The sequence below is a fragment of the Ornithorhynchus anatinus genome, chromosome X2 (genome assembly GCF_004115215.2).
Source record: "Ornithorhynchus anatinus isolate Pmale09 chromosome X2, mOrnAna1.pri.v4, whole genome shotgun sequence".
Classification (NCBI taxonomy): domain Eukaryota; kingdom Metazoa; phylum Chordata; class Mammalia; order Monotremata; family Ornithorhynchidae; genus Ornithorhynchus; species Ornithorhynchus anatinus.
The window spans coordinates 8,345,066-8,364,323 of record NC_041750.1 but is presented as its reverse complement, the minus strand read 5'-3'; the positions used below and the strand labels follow the sequence as shown (position 1 = coordinate 8,364,323).

General features: G+C 52.8%; 1 protein-coding gene across 1 annotated transcript; it reads left to right on the top strand.

Annotated features, from left to right (window-relative positions):
* Nucleotides 1-7,985: 7,985 nt before the first annotated feature.
* On the top strand, nucleotides 7,986-17,835 carry MYDGF (myeloid derived growth factor). The gene is made up of 6 exons (XM_029052638.2): nucleotides 7,986-8,198; nucleotides 9,287-9,337; nucleotides 11,160-11,221; nucleotides 14,726-14,807; nucleotides 16,006-16,078; nucleotides 17,155-17,835. Exons 1-6 carry the CDS (start codon nucleotides 8,010-8,012, stop codon nucleotides 17,232-17,234), a joined length of 537 nt encoding a protein of 178 aa, XP_028908471.1. The 5' UTR covers nucleotides 7,986-8,009; the 3' UTR covers nucleotides 17,235-17,835.
* Nucleotides 17,836-19,258: the final 1,423 nt, after the last annotated feature.

The window sequence follows — 19,258 nt, the reverse complement described above, 5'->3', positions numbered from 1 at the left end:
TTTGTAGAGTGGAGAAATTGAAAATGGCCACCGGGCATGTGCAGTATCAGAGGGAGTGGGTGGTTGGAGGGGGCGGGGGGGATGGGGATTGTCAGGTGTTTGGGACTGCAGGCCAATTCTAGTGCCATCCCACCCCCTCTGATGTTGTGACTGAAAGGCCGCCATTTTGGGAAATGGTTCAGGCACCATATTCTTAATGTCTCAAGCGGCAGCCATGTTGATAGGGATCAGGAGGTGTGCCATTGTTCTCTGAAGCAGCGCCAGTTTGAGTCACGTGTCTCTGGGTAGTAGCCAGAGCCCTACCCCCGAGGTCACTTAGCCTGGGACCCAGGGGCTGAAACCTCTAAACTCCTTGGGTTAGTCAGGCCCTGACTTTAGCCCTCCAATCCTACTGGGATTTCCCCCCTGCACTGCCCTCTTTGCCCACATTACCCACCATGCCCTTCAGCTGCCCACCTTACCATATCCACACAATGCACCATTCCCAAGCTACCCACTGTGCCCAGTGTTGTCTGCTGGGCGTGTATTCCCAAAGCGGTTGCCGGCAAGCGGTGTCCAGAGGGCCGAGCAGTCTGGAAGCAGGGTGCCCCCTGCTTAGTCTACCAGCTGCTTTTCCTGTTGCCCGGGCTAATGGTAAGGAAGGAGGGACCAAACTGGAGCTGGGAAACACTGGACTTCCTCATTGACTTTAAACCAGACAGACTAAGAGCCTCAGTGGGATGGATTAAACAGCTAGATATCTCCTGGGAAGCAGAGTGGCTTAAGGAAAAGAACACAGGGCTGGGGGTTGGGAGACCTGGATTCCAATTCTGGTTCTGCCAATTACCTGCTGTGTGAACTTGGGCAAATCACTTAACTTCCCTGTGCCTCTCTTTCCTCCTCTGTAAAATGGGGATTCAATGCTCATTATTGTTATTATTATGATACTTGTTAAGCACCATGTGCCAAGCACTGTACTAAGAGCTGATGTAGATACGAAATAATCAAGTTGGACAGCGTCTCTGTCCCACGCGGGGCTCACGGCCTAAATTGGTGGAGGCAGGATTTAATCCGCATTTTACGGATGAGGTAATTGAGGTCCAGAGAAGTGAAGTGACTCAGGTCCTCTAACTTCCACCCTCGGGCTCTTTCCACCAGGCCACACTGTTCCCCTGTTCACCCTCCCCCCTTAGACTGTGAATCCCATGGGGGACGGAGACTGTGTCCGACGTGATTACCTTGTATCCACCCCAGCGCTCCGTTGAGTTCTGGGTACATAGTAAGCATTTAACCAACACCCCAGTGATGAGGACTTTTATAACCTCTCCCTCTTGTCAGGGAGAAAGATCCCCAGAGACCCAAAGACAGAAGCTCTTGTCAGGGGACGTGAAGTGGGAGGTGAGGAAAAGGGCAGGCCTGGGAGTGCTGTGGAAGTAATGGTATTAATTAAGTATCCGCTGTGTGCCCGGCACTGTACTCAGCTCTGTGGCGAATAAGCAATTAGAGAATTCAGACCCTGTCCCTGCTTCACAGGGGGGCTCCAGGTGGAGAAAAGAGCAATCGATAATAAATAGGGTACAGACAATAGGAGCACTTAGAGAACAAGACAGATCTTCCCCCTCTCTGACACGGTCCTTGGTTTCCAAAGGCAGCCGGGTAGCCAAAGCCTCCCAAATAGCATGTTCTGTGATCATAGTAACTGCTCAATAAAAACCACTGATTGATGGCTTGATTGATGGGTCACAGGTCCCCACTGGGTCCTGACTTTGGCGCTCAGCGGGGGCCGGGCGGTGTGGATCTGGGCTTTCGGACTGACCGGCGGGGGTGGGGGGCAGGGAAGGCTTTGTAGCATTGTACTTTCCCAAGCGCTTAGTATAGAGCTCTGCACACAGGAAGCGCCCGATAAATAACGATTGAAATACGAATGAATGAATGTGAATGAGGCTTTTCAGGGGCCCGAGGAAGGCAGCGGCATATGGTGCACGATGACCCCGGCAGCTCCCACACATGGCAGCCGGGTGAGCGGGTGGCTCTTAAGGTTTAACCACAGGGCTGCTCTGAAACCAGAGCTGGATCTGTATGTTCTCCTCGCCTCTCCAGTGCCAACCAGTCCCCACCAATCTGGCCCCAGACCACTAGCGGGAAGAGAGGTCCCCATTTCTACCATCCCCAAGCCTGGGGTTGACAGAAACACAGTCTGGTGGATCACCAGATGGTGCCTGTGGGTGACTCACCGTCACCCTCGGGCTTCCCCCTTCCCTCCCCCCATTCCTTCTCCGGTCTCTGGTGGTCTCTGGGCCTGAGTCAGGGCCCAGGCCCAGCAGCAGGAGAGAGGGAGGTACCACACCCCAGGAAATGGAGCAGGCAGTTTCCACGGCCCCTGCACGCAGATGCCGGGGCCGCAGAGCTCCATCCCAGAAGTGGCCACATGGGCAAGCTGAGGCAGAGTTGGGCGGGGGTGCCCCACGTGCTGAGGGAAAATGCAAGTCATCGGCAGCTGGAGTTCCCCAGAGCGGTCGGTCCATTGGCGGTCGTCATCGTGGAGGACCCTCCGGCAGTGCCGAGTTAAGCTTCGGTTTCCTGCCCCGCTTGGCTGGCCCCTGGCCCTGAGGGAGTCCTAGACCTCAGCCAGCCTAGGCGCTTGGCCCCTCTCCCCACACTCACCCCGAGGTCACCCGAACAGAGAAGCCCCCACAGACCCAGGCCCCATCCATTTCCAAGGCCCCGAAAGATAAACGTAAGCTCATTGTGGGTAGGGAACATGCCTACCCAACTCCGTCAGACTTAGTACAGTGCTCTGCTCACAGTAAGCGTTCGCTCAATACCGATGATCGATGGATTGATTGGAAGGGGCCACTGGGTGGGAAGGCTGGGGTGAGGTGGGCTTGGCGGGGTGGGGGGAGGGGGTGTCTTTATCAGAGTCTTCAAGCCTGTGGTTACCAGAGGTGAAAAGAAGGTGACAACTGTTCTCTGGGACCACTCAGGACAGGGTAAGAGGAAATTGCAGCGAGAGAGATTAAGGTTAGACAGTAGAAAGACCTTCCCAAAGGGTAGAGCTTCTGGAGCATGCTACTCGGGTAGGCTGTGGAGTTACCTTCTCCGAAGAGGTTGAGAAAAGGAGAGACCGTTGGCCTCAAGGCTGGCCCCCAGCTGCCTCCATCCCAGTTTGCCACGCTCTTTTCTCCTCTCGAGCTCAACTCCTAGCTGTACCTCATTCGCAACTCTCCCATCTGCAACCCGTTGCTCACACCCCTCCCCCCTGCCTGGAACTCCCTCCCCTTCAAATCTGCCAGACCACAGCTCTTCCCATCTTCAAAGCCCTTCTGCAAACCCATTCCCCGCCGAAGGCCTTCCCTGACTAATTACCACTGCCCCCGGTCGGGTCATCTCGTTAACCACCCTTAGCACTTTTGTGTATGTAGGGTTTGTTTATTCCGTTCATTTCTTCAGCTTTGGCTTATTTTTGTGCTCATCCCTTTGGCTCCCACAGTAGGTATACAATCCCTAGCTTCCCGTTTCCTCCATCCGATCGTAAGCTCCTTGAGAGGGGGAACCACGATTTCCAGCGTGGCTCAGTGGAAAGAGCCCGGGCTTGGGAGTCAGAGGTCGTGGGTTCGAAACCCGGCTCTGCCACTTGTCAGCTGTGTGACTGTGGGCAAGTCACTTGGCTTCTCTGTGCCTCGGTTCCCTCATCTGTAAAATGGGGATGAAGACCGTGAGCCTCACGTGGGACAACCTGATTACCCTGTATCTCCTCTGCACATAGTAAGCGCTTAACAAACACCAACATTATTATCATTATTATTACTTTCTCTAGTACGGCTCTCTGCGCAGAATAGGTGCCACCGCAGGGTTCTGACAAAGAGGGCGGTTTGACGCCCAGGACCTACTCGGTGGCCAGTGAACGCTGATGAATGAATAAGGGAGGAGGGGGCTGTACGGAGACTCCCCCTACCACCCACCCGATCTCGAGAGCCTCGGGAGCCCCCGACCCTGCTGCCTCTCAGGCAAGTCTGCAAAGTCAGTTCGGCATTCCAGGCCCCTGGGGTGGGCAGTGACTCTCCGGTCTTGAGGGCAAAAAGAGAAAAGGACTGTCCCCAGACTGGAACAGCCCCAAAGCTTGGCCCAGTGAGTCAGACCCCCAGAGAGCTGCAGGCGAGGAAAGCTTGGGGCGGGGTGGGGGAACAGTCTCTCCCTCTCTCTCTCACACACACACAGACAATTTTCTCATACCCAAGGCTTTCACAGAGTGCTCGCACGCACGCAGATGCTCGCCCTCCCTCGCCCTTTGGCGGGCTTGGCCTGGGACCTAAAGTGGGTGTTGCAGGGTCGGGCTGCCCCCTCGTGGTGCTCTGAGAAGCTCTGCGAAGAATCCACACCCCCAATATTTACTTCCTGAGGCCTGTAGTCATTCGTTCATTCATTCGTTCGCTCATTCATTCATTCGTTCGTTCGTATTCATTCAGGCACCTGTGTGCGGACTGCTGGACTGGGAGCCTCCTTGCCGAGGGCTGTACTGAGAGCTAGGGTGGCCACCGACGTCCCCGGCAGACACAGGATGCATAGTTCATTCAGTCGCATTTATTAAGCGCTACTGAGTACTAGTAAGAATAATGAGGAGGGGGACGATGATGACGATAATACGTGTTAAGCACCTACTGTATGCCAACACTATTCAAAGCACTCGGGTAGATACCAGATAATCGGGTCTCGGAGGCGGCTTCTGTCCGACCGGGGCCTCGCCCGACTAAGGGGGAGGAAGACCTGGTATTGAATCCCCATTTTACGGAGGAGGAAACTGAGGTCCAGAGAAGTGAAGTGACTTGCCCAAGATCACAAAGCAGGCAAGTGATGGATCCGGGACTAGAACCCAGGTCTTTTCCAACCTGGAAGTAACCGACGCGTGGTCTATTTACATGAATTACGTGGGTTACTGTAGTTTCACGGTAAATATACCCCGATTAAGGAATTTACGTAATCTAGGGGAAGCGGTGTGGCCTAGTGGAGAGACTATGGGCCTGGGAGTCAAAGGACCTGGGTTTTAATCCCAGCTCTGCCACTTATCTGCTGGGTAACCTTGGGCAAGTCACTTAACTTCTCTGTGCCTCAGTTCCCTCATCTGCAAAATGGGAATTGAATACCTGTTCTCCTACTTGGACTGTGAGCCCCAGCTGGGACCAGATTTTTTTTTATATATGGTATTTTTTAAGTGCTTACTATGTGCCGGGCACTGTTCTAAGCACTGGGGTAAACAGAAGGTAGTCAGGTTGGCCATAGTCCCTGTCCCACATGGGGCTCCTTGTCTTAATCCCCATTTTACACATGAAGTAACTGAGGCACAGAGGAAGTGAAGTGACTTGCCCAAGGTCACAAGGCAGACAAGTGGGGGAGCTGGGATTAGAACCCAGGTCCTTCTGACTCCCAGGCCCATGCTCTACCCACTAGGCCACAATGATTATCTTGTATCTACCCCAGTGCTTAGTGAACATAGTAAACGCTTAACAAATACCATTATTATTATTATTATTTTGGAATCTTCTGTGGAAATCTGCAGACCCAATACAGTTTTCCGGGGGTACCCCTGACCTCCCCTCCCGCAACATACACGCTCATATACACATACTTGCTTCTCCCAAATCCCTGTAAACAAGGGCACAGCTTCCAAGCCATGGGACTCAGCAGAATGGAGTCAAGGTAAACAGAGCTGGGTGCTTAAAATCAAAAGGCTGGACATAAAGGGCATCCAATGCCCTTTAACTACCGGTCAGTGGACAAATCAGTTGAAGACTGGACTCTCCTGAATAAAACCGGACAAATGGCCACCTGACAGGCAGTTCCCTGAGGGCTTGGGGGGCGGGGGCTGAGGGAGCAGGGGTAGGATGGCCTAATGGCAGTTGAAACCATGAGAGCAGATGCCAGGGCACTGAGTGGAGATTGAGAAGTAAAGAGCCCCCAGTACTGAGCCTTGAGGGACACTCACAGTTAGAAGGTGGGAGGCATAGACGGAGAAGGAACAGCCAGAGAGGTAGAAGGAGAACCAAGGGAGAATGTGCTAGTAGAACCCAAGTTGGATTGTGTTTCCAGGAGAAGGAAGTGGTCCATAGGTGCCAATTTTGAGTGTGAGGGCAAAAGGGAGGCAGGGATTTCACTGGTGAGGTGGGAAGCAGCGTGGCTCAGTGGAAAGAGCACGGGCTTTGGAGTCAGGGCTCATGAGTTCGAATCCCAGCTCTGCCACTTGTCGGCTGTGTGACTGTGGGCAAGTCACTTCACTTCTCCGTGCCTCAGTTCCCTCATCTGTAAAATGGGGATTAAGACTGTGAGCCCCACGTGGGACAACCTGATTCCCCTATGTCTACCCCAGCGCTTAGAACAGTGCTCGGCACATAGTAAGCGCTTAACAAATACCAACATTATTAACTGAGAGGGGCCAGGCTTCAAAGGGCCAACAGGCCAGAAAGTCAACCATCTGGGTCTTTTCGTTCCTGACTGGACACTCGGGTCCTTTCAGAGACCTGAAATGAGTCAGGCTGGAAATCCAGCTCTAAAACCGTGGGGGCCATTGGCCCTATCACCCCCCCCATTGAATGGTTCAACCAATCAGTCAGCCGATCAATCGATCATATTTATTGCAGCTGAGAAGTCAAGGACGAGTAGGGTAGATTCCATTAGACTTGGAAAGGAGGAGGTCATTGGTGACCTCTAGACTGCAAGTTCCTGGTGGGCATCATGGGGTCATGTCTACCAACTCCATTATATTATACTCTCCCAAGTATTTAGTACAGTCTTTTGCACACAGCAAGCGCTCAATAAATACCATTGATTGATGGACAAGGGTCTTGTCACTCTCTCCACCTTTACGGCCCAAGTGAAGGCACATCTCCTCTGAGAGGTCTAGGTCTTCATTTCCTCTTCTCCCACTCCCTTCTGCATCATCCTTGTACTTGGATTCGCACCCCTTATTCACCCCTCCCTCAGCCCCACAGCCCTTACGTGTGTATCTGTCACTTATTTACTTATATTAATGTCCGTTCCCCCTTCTAGACTGTAAACTCAGTGTGGGTAGGGATCGTGCCTACCAACTCTGTTCTAGTGTACTCTCCCAAGCGTTTAATACAGGGTCCTGCCCACAGTAAGCACTCAATAAATATGATTGAATGGTTGAAGGGACTTGTGCATCGGGAGAGGGGTGATTTGGTGGGAGTCCAAGTTGAGAAGCAGCGTGATTCAGTGGAAAGAGCCCGGGCTTGGGAGTCAGAGGTCATGGGTTCCAACCCCGGCTCCGCCGCTTGTCGGCTGTGTGACTCTGGGCCAGTCACTTCACTTCTCTGGGTCTCAGTCGCCTCATCTATAAAATGGGGATGAAGACGATGAGCCCCCGGTGGGACAACCTGATCACCTTGTCTCCCCCCCCCCCCAGTGCTTAGCACATAATAATAATGATGATGGCATTTGTTAAGCGCTTACTATGTGCAAAGCACTGTTCTAAGCGCAGGGGGGGAATACAAGGTGTCCCACGTGGGGCTCACAGTCTTCATCCCCATTTTCCAGATGGGGTAACTGAGGCCCAGAAAAGTGAAGTGAGTTGCCCAAAGTCACACAGCTGACAAGTGGTGGAGCCGGGATTTGAACCCAACTCGTGCTCTTTCCCCTGAGCCACGCTGCTTCACATAGTCAGATTTTAACAAAGACCATCCTGATTATAATAATAATAATGTTGGTATTTGTTAAGCGCTTCCTATGTGCAGAGCACTGTTCTAAGCGCTGGGGGAGAAACAGGGTCATCAGGTTGTCCCACATGATGATGACTTGTGATTAAGGGAGGGGGAGGTGGTCTCCGTATCAGCGGTCTCTTAAAAAAAAAAAAAAGTTCAGTAGGCAGGGCCCAGACGAGTTGCAGGCCACTTTAAGAAGAGTGGCTCACGTGAGCCGGGAGGAGGAAGCGGCGTGTCCGGTCACGTGGGCCGGGCGAGTTCCACGTGTCCTTCTCGGCGGCCCGGCCGGGGCCTCCTCCCCTCTCGGCGGCCTCCAAGATGGCGGCGCCCAGCGGTCGGCGTCAAGCCGGCGCGCCCTTCTGGCCTGCGTGGCCGCCGCTGGCGCTGTCGCTGCTGCTGCTGGCGGCGGAGGCGGCAGTCGGGGCGGGAGCCGGAGGCGAGGAGACCAGCACGGTGGAGTTTGACGTGCGACCCGGCGGGATGGTTCATACCTTCTCCCGCAGCCTGGTGAGTCCGCTCCACTTCCGGCCCGCTCATGGGGGGAATCGTTTCAAACGCTGACGGCCGAGCCTTGGGCAACGGTGACAAGTCGGTTCCTGCTTTTCGTTTAGCACTCGGTGGGGAGAAAAATGGGGGTGGGAGGGTAGGACACCCCCCCCCCCCGAGGTGTCCTTTCCCTTCCCGGAACGAAGCCCCCCCAAATCCTTCCCCCAGGGAGGTCTAGGGGGTGAAGCCTCCAAGTGCATCCCTCTCTTCCCCTCAAGACCAGGGTGTGTGGCCCTAAAGGACCCCGACCCGCCCGGAAAAGGCTCTTTACCGCCGAGGGAGGGGTAGGTCCCAGCTCATGGCGCCAGGGATCTGAGCGCGGGTGCCACGTACCAGTTTGGTGGGGGCACCAGGCTAGTCCCACCAGGATGAGAGCATCCTCACTCAAGGAACCGGTCCAGCAATCAGTCGATCGAGGGTACTGATGGAACGCTTACCGTGTGCAGGAGTACTGTATTCAGAGTTTGGGAGAGTACAACAGTTAGACGCGTTTCTTGCCCATGGTAATAGTAATTATGGTATTTATTAGGCACTTATTCCTTGCCAAGCATTTTTCTAAGCGCCGAGGTAGATACAAAGTATTCGGTTTGTTCTACGTGGAGCTTATAGTCTTAATCCCTATTATACAGATGAGGGAACTGAGGCACAGAGAAGTTAATTGACTTGCCCAAGGTCACCCAGCAGACAAATGGCCGAGCCGGGATTAGAACCCATATTCTCTGACTCCTAAGGCGGTATTCTTGGCACTAGGCTATACTGCTTCTGTGAATTTACAGTCCAGAGGGCCCGAGGATAGTTCCACAGGCCCCTTTATAACGCTGGCAGAATAGTATCAAATACCGCTTGTTTCGTATCTTGGGGATGGGCTATGGACCCCTGCGGCCCCTGACTCTACTCCTTGTTGGATACAGAATGATAGCCCCCAGTCCAAGCTACTTTGCCCCTGAGCTATGCCTCCTTTCTCTCTTAGAGAGAAGCCTTCTAGCAGTAGGGCTTCCCAGCTTGTACAGAAATGTCTCATCTGCATATGACCCTCGTGTGTTTCCCAGGGCGAGTACACCTGTGTGTTCACATATGCGGCTCAGGGAGGAACCAATGAGGTAAGTTAAAACCCCTCTTGTGGCCAGTAGGAAACGGGATCAGCCTGACTCTCTGGGGGATAGAGAACAAGGATAGATCTAGAGACTTGGGATATTGAGTAAGAAATCTGCTGAGATCTCTCTCCAGCACCAAGGCTCAATCCCTGCCTTGGTTTCCCTGTCTGGGATGGAGGCAGTGTGCGTTCTCCCCGCCGCCCCCAACCCCAGGAGTTCCTCCCACCTGTAATTCAACTAACTGCTGTATGGTGTCTTTTGGTGAAAGTCTTGCAGAAATGGGGATTGAGGGTCAGCTCTAATTGCTTCCTGGTGGCCGCTGAAGTCCTTATCCTTGCCCAGAAATTATTTTGTGACACTTTCCTGGCACTGGGTATTTGCCAAGGGCTTTGACAGAAGTCTGATTACTAAGATGTCTGCTACAGTGCCCCCTTGGAGGCATTTCACCAAGATCATCCCACTCATTATCCATTATTCAGGCCCAGAGATGGGTATGAGTTTGATCATTTCATTTCATGGATGGGGAAAACTGAGTCTCAGAGAGGCCAAGAGACACAGCCTCAGAATGTACTCAGGTCAAGCTGGGGCTAGATCCAGTCCTCCATTCATTCATTCAATAGTATTTATTGAGCGCTTACTATGTGCAGAGCACTGTACTAAGCGCTTGGAATGAACAAGTCGGCAACAGAGACAGTCCCTGCCCTTTGACGGGCTTACAGTCTAATCGGGGGAGACGGACAGACGAGAACAATGGCAATAAATAGAGTCGAGGGGAAGAACATCTCGTAAAAACAATGGCAACTAAGTAGAATCAAGGCGACGTACATTTCGTTAACAAAATAAATAGGGTAATGAAAATATATACAGTTGAGCAGACGAGTACAGTGCTGAGGGGATGGGAAGGGAGAGGGGGAGGAGCAGAGGGAGATGGGGGGAAAAGAGGGTTAAGCTGCGGAGAGGTGAAGGGGGGGCGGTAGAGGGAGTAGAGGGAGAAGGGGAGCTCAGTCTGGGAAGGCCTCTTGGAGGAGGTGAGTTTTAAGTAGGGTTTTGAAGAGGGGAAGAGAATCAGTTTGGCGGAGGTGAGGAGGGAGGGCGTTCCAGGACCGCGGGAGAACGTGGCCCAGGGGTCGACGGCGGGATAGGCGAGACCGAGGGGCGGTGAGGAGGTGGGCGGCAGAGGAGCGGAGCATGCGGGGTGGGCGGTAGAAAGAGAGAAGGGAGGAGAGGTAGGAAGGGGCAAGGTGATGGAGAGACTTGAAGCCTAGAGTGAGGAGTTTTTGTTTGGAGCGGAGGTTGATAGGCAACCACTGGAGGTGTTTAAGAAGGGGAGTGACATGCCCAGATCGCCTCTCCTCCATTTCTCAACCACCTCCACACCCCAGCCCTACCCCCAGTTTCTCTTGGAAAGAAGCCTGGCAGGGGTAGTGGGGGGATGTTAACCCAGAAACTTTGGGGATTCTAACCTGGACCCTTGCAGGAGTTGCGCTCAGGATTCATCTGTGACCTGGACCAGGATGCACCTCTCCAGCCGGTTTGAGTTGTATCCGAAATACACCAAGGGGGTCTGGCAGCGGGTTACTCACGCTAACAGAGCAGCGGGAGGGATGCGATCTCTGGGGGTTAGCCGTAACAGCTCTTGTTTACCCCAGAAGCAGAGACTTCAAGGGGATGCTCATCTCGGCCTAGGTTCATTCTGAAAGAATGCCTCAGGTCCCCGTATGGGAAACAGAAAATAGAACCCAGCGAAGGGTGGAAAACCAAAAAAGGCCTTGGTCCAGGCAGGGTGGGTTCTTATCTTTTACCCTCTAGTTGTTTTCTCTCTCCTCAGCAATGGCAAATGAGTGTTGGCATCAGTGAAGACAACCTCCTCTTCTCCTGTTCAGTTTGGAGGTGGGTTCTCATGTCGAGCAGCAGGGAGTGTCTGCTCCGAAACCTGGACGATAGGGGGTTAAAATCAAGTCAAAACTGTGTCCCCGTCTATGGGTGGGTGAGAGACTGGACCGTCCCAGAACTCCTTGGGTCTTGTTCTCTCCTTCAAGATCTCCACACCCATCTTTGGTGCCTTGTTCCAGAGATCTGATCAACGTAGAAGAAGTTCTCTCTGTGCAACCACAATCTTTCCCGCTCTAATTTGAGCCCACTTGCACTGCTCTGGTCCCCAGTGGCCCCAGGGAACCACCAGTCAACAGACCCTACTGAGAGTGGCAGATGCTGATTCCGCCTTCTCTTCTCAGAGCCAGGCACTCCCCGTTCTTCGCGCCCCCCGCCCCCCCACCTCATCTCCTTGATGCCAATTTTCCATCTCTTTCCCAGTGTCTGTCACTCTTCGCTGGACCCTCTCTAACCTCCCCATCCAGTTTCAAGTGAGTCTGTCCAGGGCAGGGCAGAGGAGGAGGAGGACCCTCACATTCCTCTCTCGCACTGCTTCCTGATACCTAATTGGCTATTTTGCCATTGGTACCGCCCTGCCGACTCATATTCAGCCTGCGGGGTCCACTGGCATCCCCAGCGCTATTCCTGCTACATTTGTGCTTAGCCGGCCTCTCCCCAATCCCGGGCCTTTTACATCCTTAGGGGCATGATTTGCACTTGCCCCTTTTTAATTCCCCTCCCCCTAATTTCCCCGGGTCACTTTGAATTCCATTCCTGGCTACCAAAGTGCCAGCCGCGCCCACTCAATTTACTATCTGCAAACATGGCAGGCTCATTCTCAGTTCAGGTCCCCGGAAAAGCTGTTGAACAGAGCCAGCCCTAGGGGACCCTACTCCATTTGTCACCTTAGCCTGACTGATCCAGCTGCCCACTCGTCAGCGAGGATGACCTAGCCTGTCCCTCCACCTGATATGAAAGGCTCTTCACAAAGCCATGCTGGATGCTTCCTAGGTCTGAGCCCTTCTAGGTGATGGCGGTTGGATTGCATGTGCTGGTGTCCTCCTAGGTATCAGTGACAAGCTGACTGGTGTGGAATGATCAACGCCTTCCTTGTCCTCCTTTTAAGGTGGCCACAACCGTCACCCTCCCATGAGTTCTCAGAAAAAAGTAACGGCCAGGGGCTGGGCAGGAACATCCACTGACTCCTTCAGGACACCGTGGCTCCTGGTGGCTGGCCCTCGGGCTTTCAGTCCAGCCAGGTTTCCAAAATAGTCTTAACCGCTCCTTCCCCTGTTGTAATTTGGCTTTCCCTCCCTTTCCCCGCCCCCATGTGGGATTTGCCCCATCAGCTGGTCACGTTTGTTCTGTTCGGCAAAGATGAGCATGAAAAGGATGTCAGAAGCCTCCGCCAATGTCTGGTTGTCTGTTATAAACTTTCCCTTCCAGGCCCCCCTAAGCAAAAGCTCTTTCCTCTCTGTTGCCTACTCGATATGATTGGCTGGAGAAGGAGGATTTCCTTGTAGAGTGCAGGCAAATTACCTCTCTCTAGGTTTTGCTTTTGGGGGCTTGTCCCTCCCCAATCATACTGTTACGGACACCTGATCTGGTTTCCACTATCTCATTGGCCCACATCTGATGAATTGGGGATTTGACCAACCTTACATTGTGGGTGAAAAGAGGGTGGAGCTATTTGGGGAGGAGGGGGAGGAATGGCAAGCAGTGGGATGTGTCTGGATACTTTTGAGGTTGGAAGCCCAGTTTCTAGCACCAGGGTCCTAGAGCCCACGGCAAGTCACGGCCACGGTAGGGATTCCACGCTAGTCTACCTTGAGGTTGCCTCGGTAGTTTGCTGTCACCATCCCGCGACTCCGATTAGGAATCCCGGAAAGGCCCAGGAAGCTTTCGAGTCCCAGGAGCTAAGGGGCGGCTGGGGGGCCTGAAGGAATGCTCAATTCCCTGTGTGCTCCCTGTAAGAGCAGGTCTCTCCTACCGCTGCAGACTCCTCTTATCACTCCAGGACACTTTGATAAAAAACAGCTAACCAGTATTGAAACCAGTATCAGGCATCAGTGACATCCCTAGGTACCTGCAAAATACTGAGCTAGAACAAAATACGGTATATTGGTACAAAGGACAACTTCAGCTAGATCCAGGAGTAACGGCGTATCCCTGGTCTGGCACTTGTTTCTCACTTAAATGTAGGGTTTACCTCAGCCTTCCTGGCAAACGCCAGCTTCTCAAGTCTGTCCCCTTGGGATGCCTCGCAGGGATTCTGCATGTCCCTGGGCTCTGGGGTTTCTCCCTGTTTTCCTAGCCCCCTTCTCCTTGCCCAAATCCTCCCCTGTGCTCCTGCTGTTGTCACCAGCTGTGCAATTGCCACTCCAGGCAAAAGAGCTTTCCCTCTGGGGAGGGGTTCTGAGGAGTAAGCAGTTCCTCTACTCTAGAAGTCTAAACTCCCCTCCCCCCACCATGTGACAGGCCAGCCTGCTGGACCGTCACAGGAAGGCTTCGAAGACCCGATTTTTGGTCTTGCCAGCCTCACGTGGTGGCTCTGAGCTCTTGTCAGTGACCTAGGGTGAGCCAGGCTGGCATTCCAACCCCAAACACCTGGGTGTACCTCCGCCCTCTGGGGCTCTCCGACTCTGCTTCTCAAGAACGTGAGTAGTTGATCTAAGCTGACTGCCTCCGAATGGTGAAGCAGAGAACACGGTGGCACGTGAAGCAATGGGAGAATCAAAACCTTTACCCAGCCCCCACTGCTCCGCAACAAGGGTCTTCGAGCTGCGGGGGGAAGGAGCTAAAGGGGTGTAAGGCCACTAGGCGTCAGGGCTGTCACCTCTCCAACTCCACCGACATGATTCTGGGAAAGCCACTTACCCTCTCAGGTTGTTAAGTTTCCCCTATCTTCAAAAGGGAAATGACCATCTCTCATAAGGGTGTAGGGTTGAGTAAGGGAGCCCATTAGATTAGCTCCCCGAGACATCTCAAGACAAGATGTGCTTAAGAGTTATTCTGAAAGGGATGAGTCATTGTGGGAAAAGGAGACTGGATGCTCCAGCCTGCAATTTGCCAGAGGTGGATCCCAGCCATTCCGCTCGCGGCCGCAGGTGCCCCCTGAACCTGGCCAGGCACGATGACCAGAGGAATGCGCCGCAGTTGGCCTGGGCATCCTGCTGCCGTTTGCCCGGCCCCTTTCCGATCGGGTCTTGCCAGGGCTGGAAGTCTGGGGCCTGCCCTAACTTGGCCCTGGCCCGACCCGGTCCCAGCATTGGCACCAAACCGGCCCTGGTGGGTTCCATGCTTCACGGGGTGACATAAGATTTTTGGAGTGGATTCCTCTCTGCCTGGCCTTAGGTCTTGTGGTCTTTCCCACCTCCATCCCAAGCTCTGTTGGGTCCTGAACGAGTTCCAGCTGGTGCGGGGGGAGAGAAGTACTTGGTTGGCAGGAGGCCTCCTTCCGGTGCAAGTTGAGGACCAGCCTTCCCCTCCTCCTCTTGAGTGACTGCTGACCTTTTCTTCCAGGCCCCAAGGGAAATCTTACCTGTTCTTTACCCAATTCAAAGCGGAAGTGCAGGGAGCGAAGATCGAGTACGGCATGGCTTACGTAAGTCCCCCAGGAGTGGGTGTGTGGTTAAAGAGGTTAGAGAGTGGGTTGCTGTGGCCGGGCAGCTGCCCAGCGCTTGAGGGTCTGGTGTCATGAATCCCCAGGCCACGGGGAAGGGAAGCCATGGCCAGAAAAGAGGACTAAGGCAGAGAACCAGTGTGTGCGCTCTGATTTTATCAGTCAGTTGTATTTATTGTGTGCAGAGCACTTGAGAGAGTACAATATAACAGAGTTGGTAGAGACGTTCCCTGCCCACAATGAGCGTACAGTCTAGAGGGAGAGACAGACGTTAATATAAATCAATAAATTACAGATATGTACATAAGTGCCATGGAGCTGAGGGATGGGTGAATAGAGGATGCAAATCCGAGCTCAAGGGCAACGCAGAAGGGAGTGGGAGAAGAGGGAATAAGGGGAAGGCCTCTTGGAGGAGATGTACTTTTAATAAGACTTTGAAGGTAGGAAGAGTGATTGTCAGGTATGAAGAGGGAGGGCATTCCAGGCCAGAGGCAAGATCTGGATGAGAGGAGAGCTCTTTTTTTTTTCTCCCAAGTAGATCTACATCAGTCGTGCTTGGGATGCTTCCAGGGCTCCGGGCGCTGAGCCTGGAATGCCAAGCCTTCAGTCCATTGACTTCATATTAATCAATCAACTAATCACTGGGATCAATTGAGGGCTTACTACTTACAGAGCAAAGGAGAGTACACCACTTGTTGATAGACAAGTTCCCTGCCCTGTTGCAGCATTTAGGGTTTCTGTCATTCTGCTCAAAGAGAGCTTGGAGGGGAGTGGAAAGGGGAGAACAGAGACAGCTCCTTACCCCTCCAGTTTAGGTTTCTCCAGGAGTCTGAGAATCCACAATCCCTGCTGGGGAAACCCAGTCGACTTGGCTAATGGCAAAAGGGGTAGTCAGGGTGATAGGAGTCCTAAACTTTTCTTTACCCCTCGGGAACCCTAAATGACTTTCACCGAAAGAGAAACTTTGACTTAAAAGTTTGAAACTGCATTTTCTGTTAGGGTTGAGCTCTCACTTTTGGCCTTCAATCATGAGCACCTAAGCTGTTCGATAGGCTCAGGACAGTTGGCTGACCTTGGGAATGTCCCGTCAGCCACCGAGACCCAAGAGCAGTTTAGGGGAAAGCAGACCAAGCCGCCGAGGGAGGGTTTATCAGTCAAACTTGGTGTCTGTTCCCTTCAGTCTAAGGCAGCCTCCGCGGGAGACAATGATGTTCCCTTAAAGGAAGAGGAGTTTGAAGTGACTGAAACCACAGGTATGCCCTCTGGAAGCACGGGGGATGGGGTGGGAGATTAACCATTCAATTGATCAGTCTATGGGATTGGGTGAGCGCCTACTACGTGCAAAGCACTGTATATTATGTGTTTGGGAGGGTGTAGTATGATCGAGTTGATAGACATAAGCACTGCCCTCAAGGAGCTTACAGTCTAGCAGAGGATGCAGACATTAAAATCATTCTAGGTAGGGGAAGCAACTGAGTATAAAGAGGGGGGAAAGAAGTGCCACGTGGGTGGGAGGTGGGATGAGAACCGAAAGTACTTAGTGGAGATGGGGACGACGGGCCCCTAACTAGCCAGAGACCTGGTTCAGAGCCATGAGTCCAATTTAAGGGCTTCATCACTACCCCGCCCCACCCCCCAGGAGAGGGATCTGTAATAGTAATAATTGTGGTATTCATTAAGTGCTTACTATGTGCCAAGCACTGTTCTAAGCACTGGAGTGGATGCCAGATAATCAGGTCAGGCATAGTCCCTGCCCCACGTGGGACTCACTGTCCAGGTGGGAGGGAGAACAGGTATTATATCCCCATTTTACAGATGAGGAAATTGAGGCACAGATAACTCGCCCACGGTCACACAGCAGATAACTGGCAGAGCTGGGATAGAATCCAGGTCCTCTGACCTCCAGGTCTCTGCTCTTTCCATTAGACCATGCTGCTTCTCTGGCAAGTATCTAACTGATAACCTCGAAAATGCAGCCTTGCAGATCTGTCTGGTAATGGTGTTTATTAATCACCTACTGTGTGCAGAGCACTGTTCTAAGTGCTTGGGGAAAAAAGAAGAGTATCAGGTGGGAAGTAGATCCAGTCCTTTGCCCCCAAGAGGATTTCCATCTAAAAACAAGCAGAATAGGACTCATGTTCTCAGGGAAATCCTTTGGGATGTGGACTGGCTTCTTGTCCATCTATCAGTGGTGTTTAGGGAGCATCTACTGTGTGCAGAGTGTGTGAGAGATTATAAAAGGGTAAAAGAGGCCCTGCCTTCAAGGAGTTTATAATCTAATCAATGTTTATTTCCTGATTGTGTGTGTATGTATCTCATCTTCCTCTAGTGGCCCACAGAGAAGGGCGTTTCCACTCCGAACTGTCCAAACTTGTTCTCGTGGCCAAGACACCCCACGATGAACTCTGAGCTGGAGCCCAAGAGGAGTCTGTCTACTCTCGGCTATGGACTGGTTATTAATTCCTGATTGGCTAGTGGGGAGGAGACTGGAAGCCGATTTTGCCCTCCTTGGATTTGCCCAGTTAGGTGGTGAGGGTCCCTCCTGGGGTCAGAGAAATTGGAGTTCCAGCAGTCTTTGTGGCAGGGAGGGAACTTCCAAGAACCTACTTTTCAAACTTGAGTGCCGCTTCTGAAACTACTGGTATTGGCGCTCTGAGGCCTGGCTCCTTATCTTCCCAGGAAGACCTTCCAGGGAAGATAAGGAGACTGGATTGCAGAGCTTCCTCAAGGGAAGGAGTTACCGCAGCTTTGTCCGGTGAGATTAGCTTTCCTGTTCTGTTCAGGGAAAGCCACTGGGTTGCAGTGGGCCAAGCTTCTCCTCCTTCCTCTCCTCCCTGCCTTGACTCGACCATGTTGGTTTGGGAGAAGGTGGTGGCTTTAAGATCCACCTGGTGCCCTGTTTCTATCAAGTGCTGCCCCAGAGCTTTTCTTACACCTACCCGAGTGGTTTACCTCATAGGTTGAGGGATTGAAAATTCTTTGTTCAAATAAAACGGGGAGAGAAAAATCATTTGTGGAGGCGTTTCCTTCCTTCCCTGGGTGGCAGGACCAGGCAAAACTGATTCAAGCTGAGTGTAGTTACAGTTCCATCTGCCAGCTCCGCCTGTAGCTCAGTCTGCCAGTGTCTCTCCCTCCCCCACTTCCGTCGTCTCCCCCGACACACACACACTCTCTCTATCACTAACTCTTTCTCACATGCACACACACACACGCACACACACACACACTCTGGCCTTCTTTGCCCTCCTGATATATGGCTATCATAGCTGGTCCTTCCTTTCCCTGGGGCAGAGTATTAAGGGATGTGGGTCAACCTCCACGGGGTGAAATTCCATAGAAAAATATAGGTGTTGGGAACCAGGAGGCAGGAGAGGGGTTGGACCTTACTGACAGAGCCTTTTTGTATTGGGAAGACAGGCTTGCCCAGGGGTCTGTCTAATGTCCACCCGTTGGTTCCAAATGTGAAGCCCTTGCCAGCTGGGGATCTCTCTGGGAAGATAACAAACCTGGGCCCTGCTGTTCTAGTGGTTCCATTCAGCACGGTGAAAGCCCGGAGCAGACTCCAATGGGGGGAAACGGCGATGAGCCCAGGCCAACACAGCTCCATCCCTAGCCTTACGGGTCACACACATGGCCGGGATGTGAGAAGCAGCTGAAGCCAGGAAACATTTCCCATGAGGGTGTGAGTTTGACATAAGTGGGCAGCGTCTCCGAGAAGTTTCAGTAATAGCCTATAAAAATGCAAAGCCTGAGCCTATCCCCCCTCCGGCACCATTCTCTCCCCTCCCACCTGCCCCTCTCTCTTCACCCTGACCTCTTTTGAAGTTAAATCATTTAACCCGTGGCACTCTGCTTGCCCGCTGTGGAAAGGGAATCTTGCCCACTCCCGTGCCCTAGGAGTGAGGGAAAGTTACAGCTGTCGGCAAGGCACCAAGCAAAAAGGGATCTAGGTCCTGGCCAGAATTGAAGGGCAGCCAACCTTTTCCCTTGCAAGACAGAGACTCCTTTCAGCCTGATGGCCCACCAAGGGAACAACTGCTCCTAGCAGAGAGACCCACTAGAGTTTCTGAGCCCTCTCCTACCTGGACATACTGCATGCTTAAGAGGCTCAAGCAGATTGGACGATTAAGCCTTGTTTGAGTTTTTTGGGGTTTTTTTTAGGGGGCAGTCCACGGGGGTGAGTAGGGAAAGGAAATAGGATGACCCCTGTTTCCCCAACACCAAAACTGATGCCCAGATTCAGGGGCTCTCAGCTGCTCGGTTACTAAAAGCCAAGCCCCCAATCGGTTGTGGAAAGGGGTCATCTGAGATGAGCGGGGATTTTCTCCACTGTGACCTCATGCCAGTTTTTCTAGAACCAAACCCAAGGCAGGTCATTATCATCATTATTATGGTATTTGTAAAATGGCTACTATGTGTCAAGTACTGTTCTA

Coding starts and splice junctions, on each gene's coding strand:
- MYDGF (XM_029052638.2), top strand. CDS start 8,010: ATGGCGGCGCCCAGCGGTCGGCGTCAAGCCGGCGCGCCCTTCTGGCCT. Junction 9,338..11,159: donor CTCAGGGAGGAACCAATGAG/GTAAGTTAAAAC, acceptor CTCTCTCCTCAG/CAATGGCAAATGAGTGTTGG. Junction 16,079..17,154: donor TGAAGTGACTGAAACCACAG/GTATGCCCTCTG, acceptor ATCTTCCTCTAG/TGGCCCACAGAGAAGGGCGT.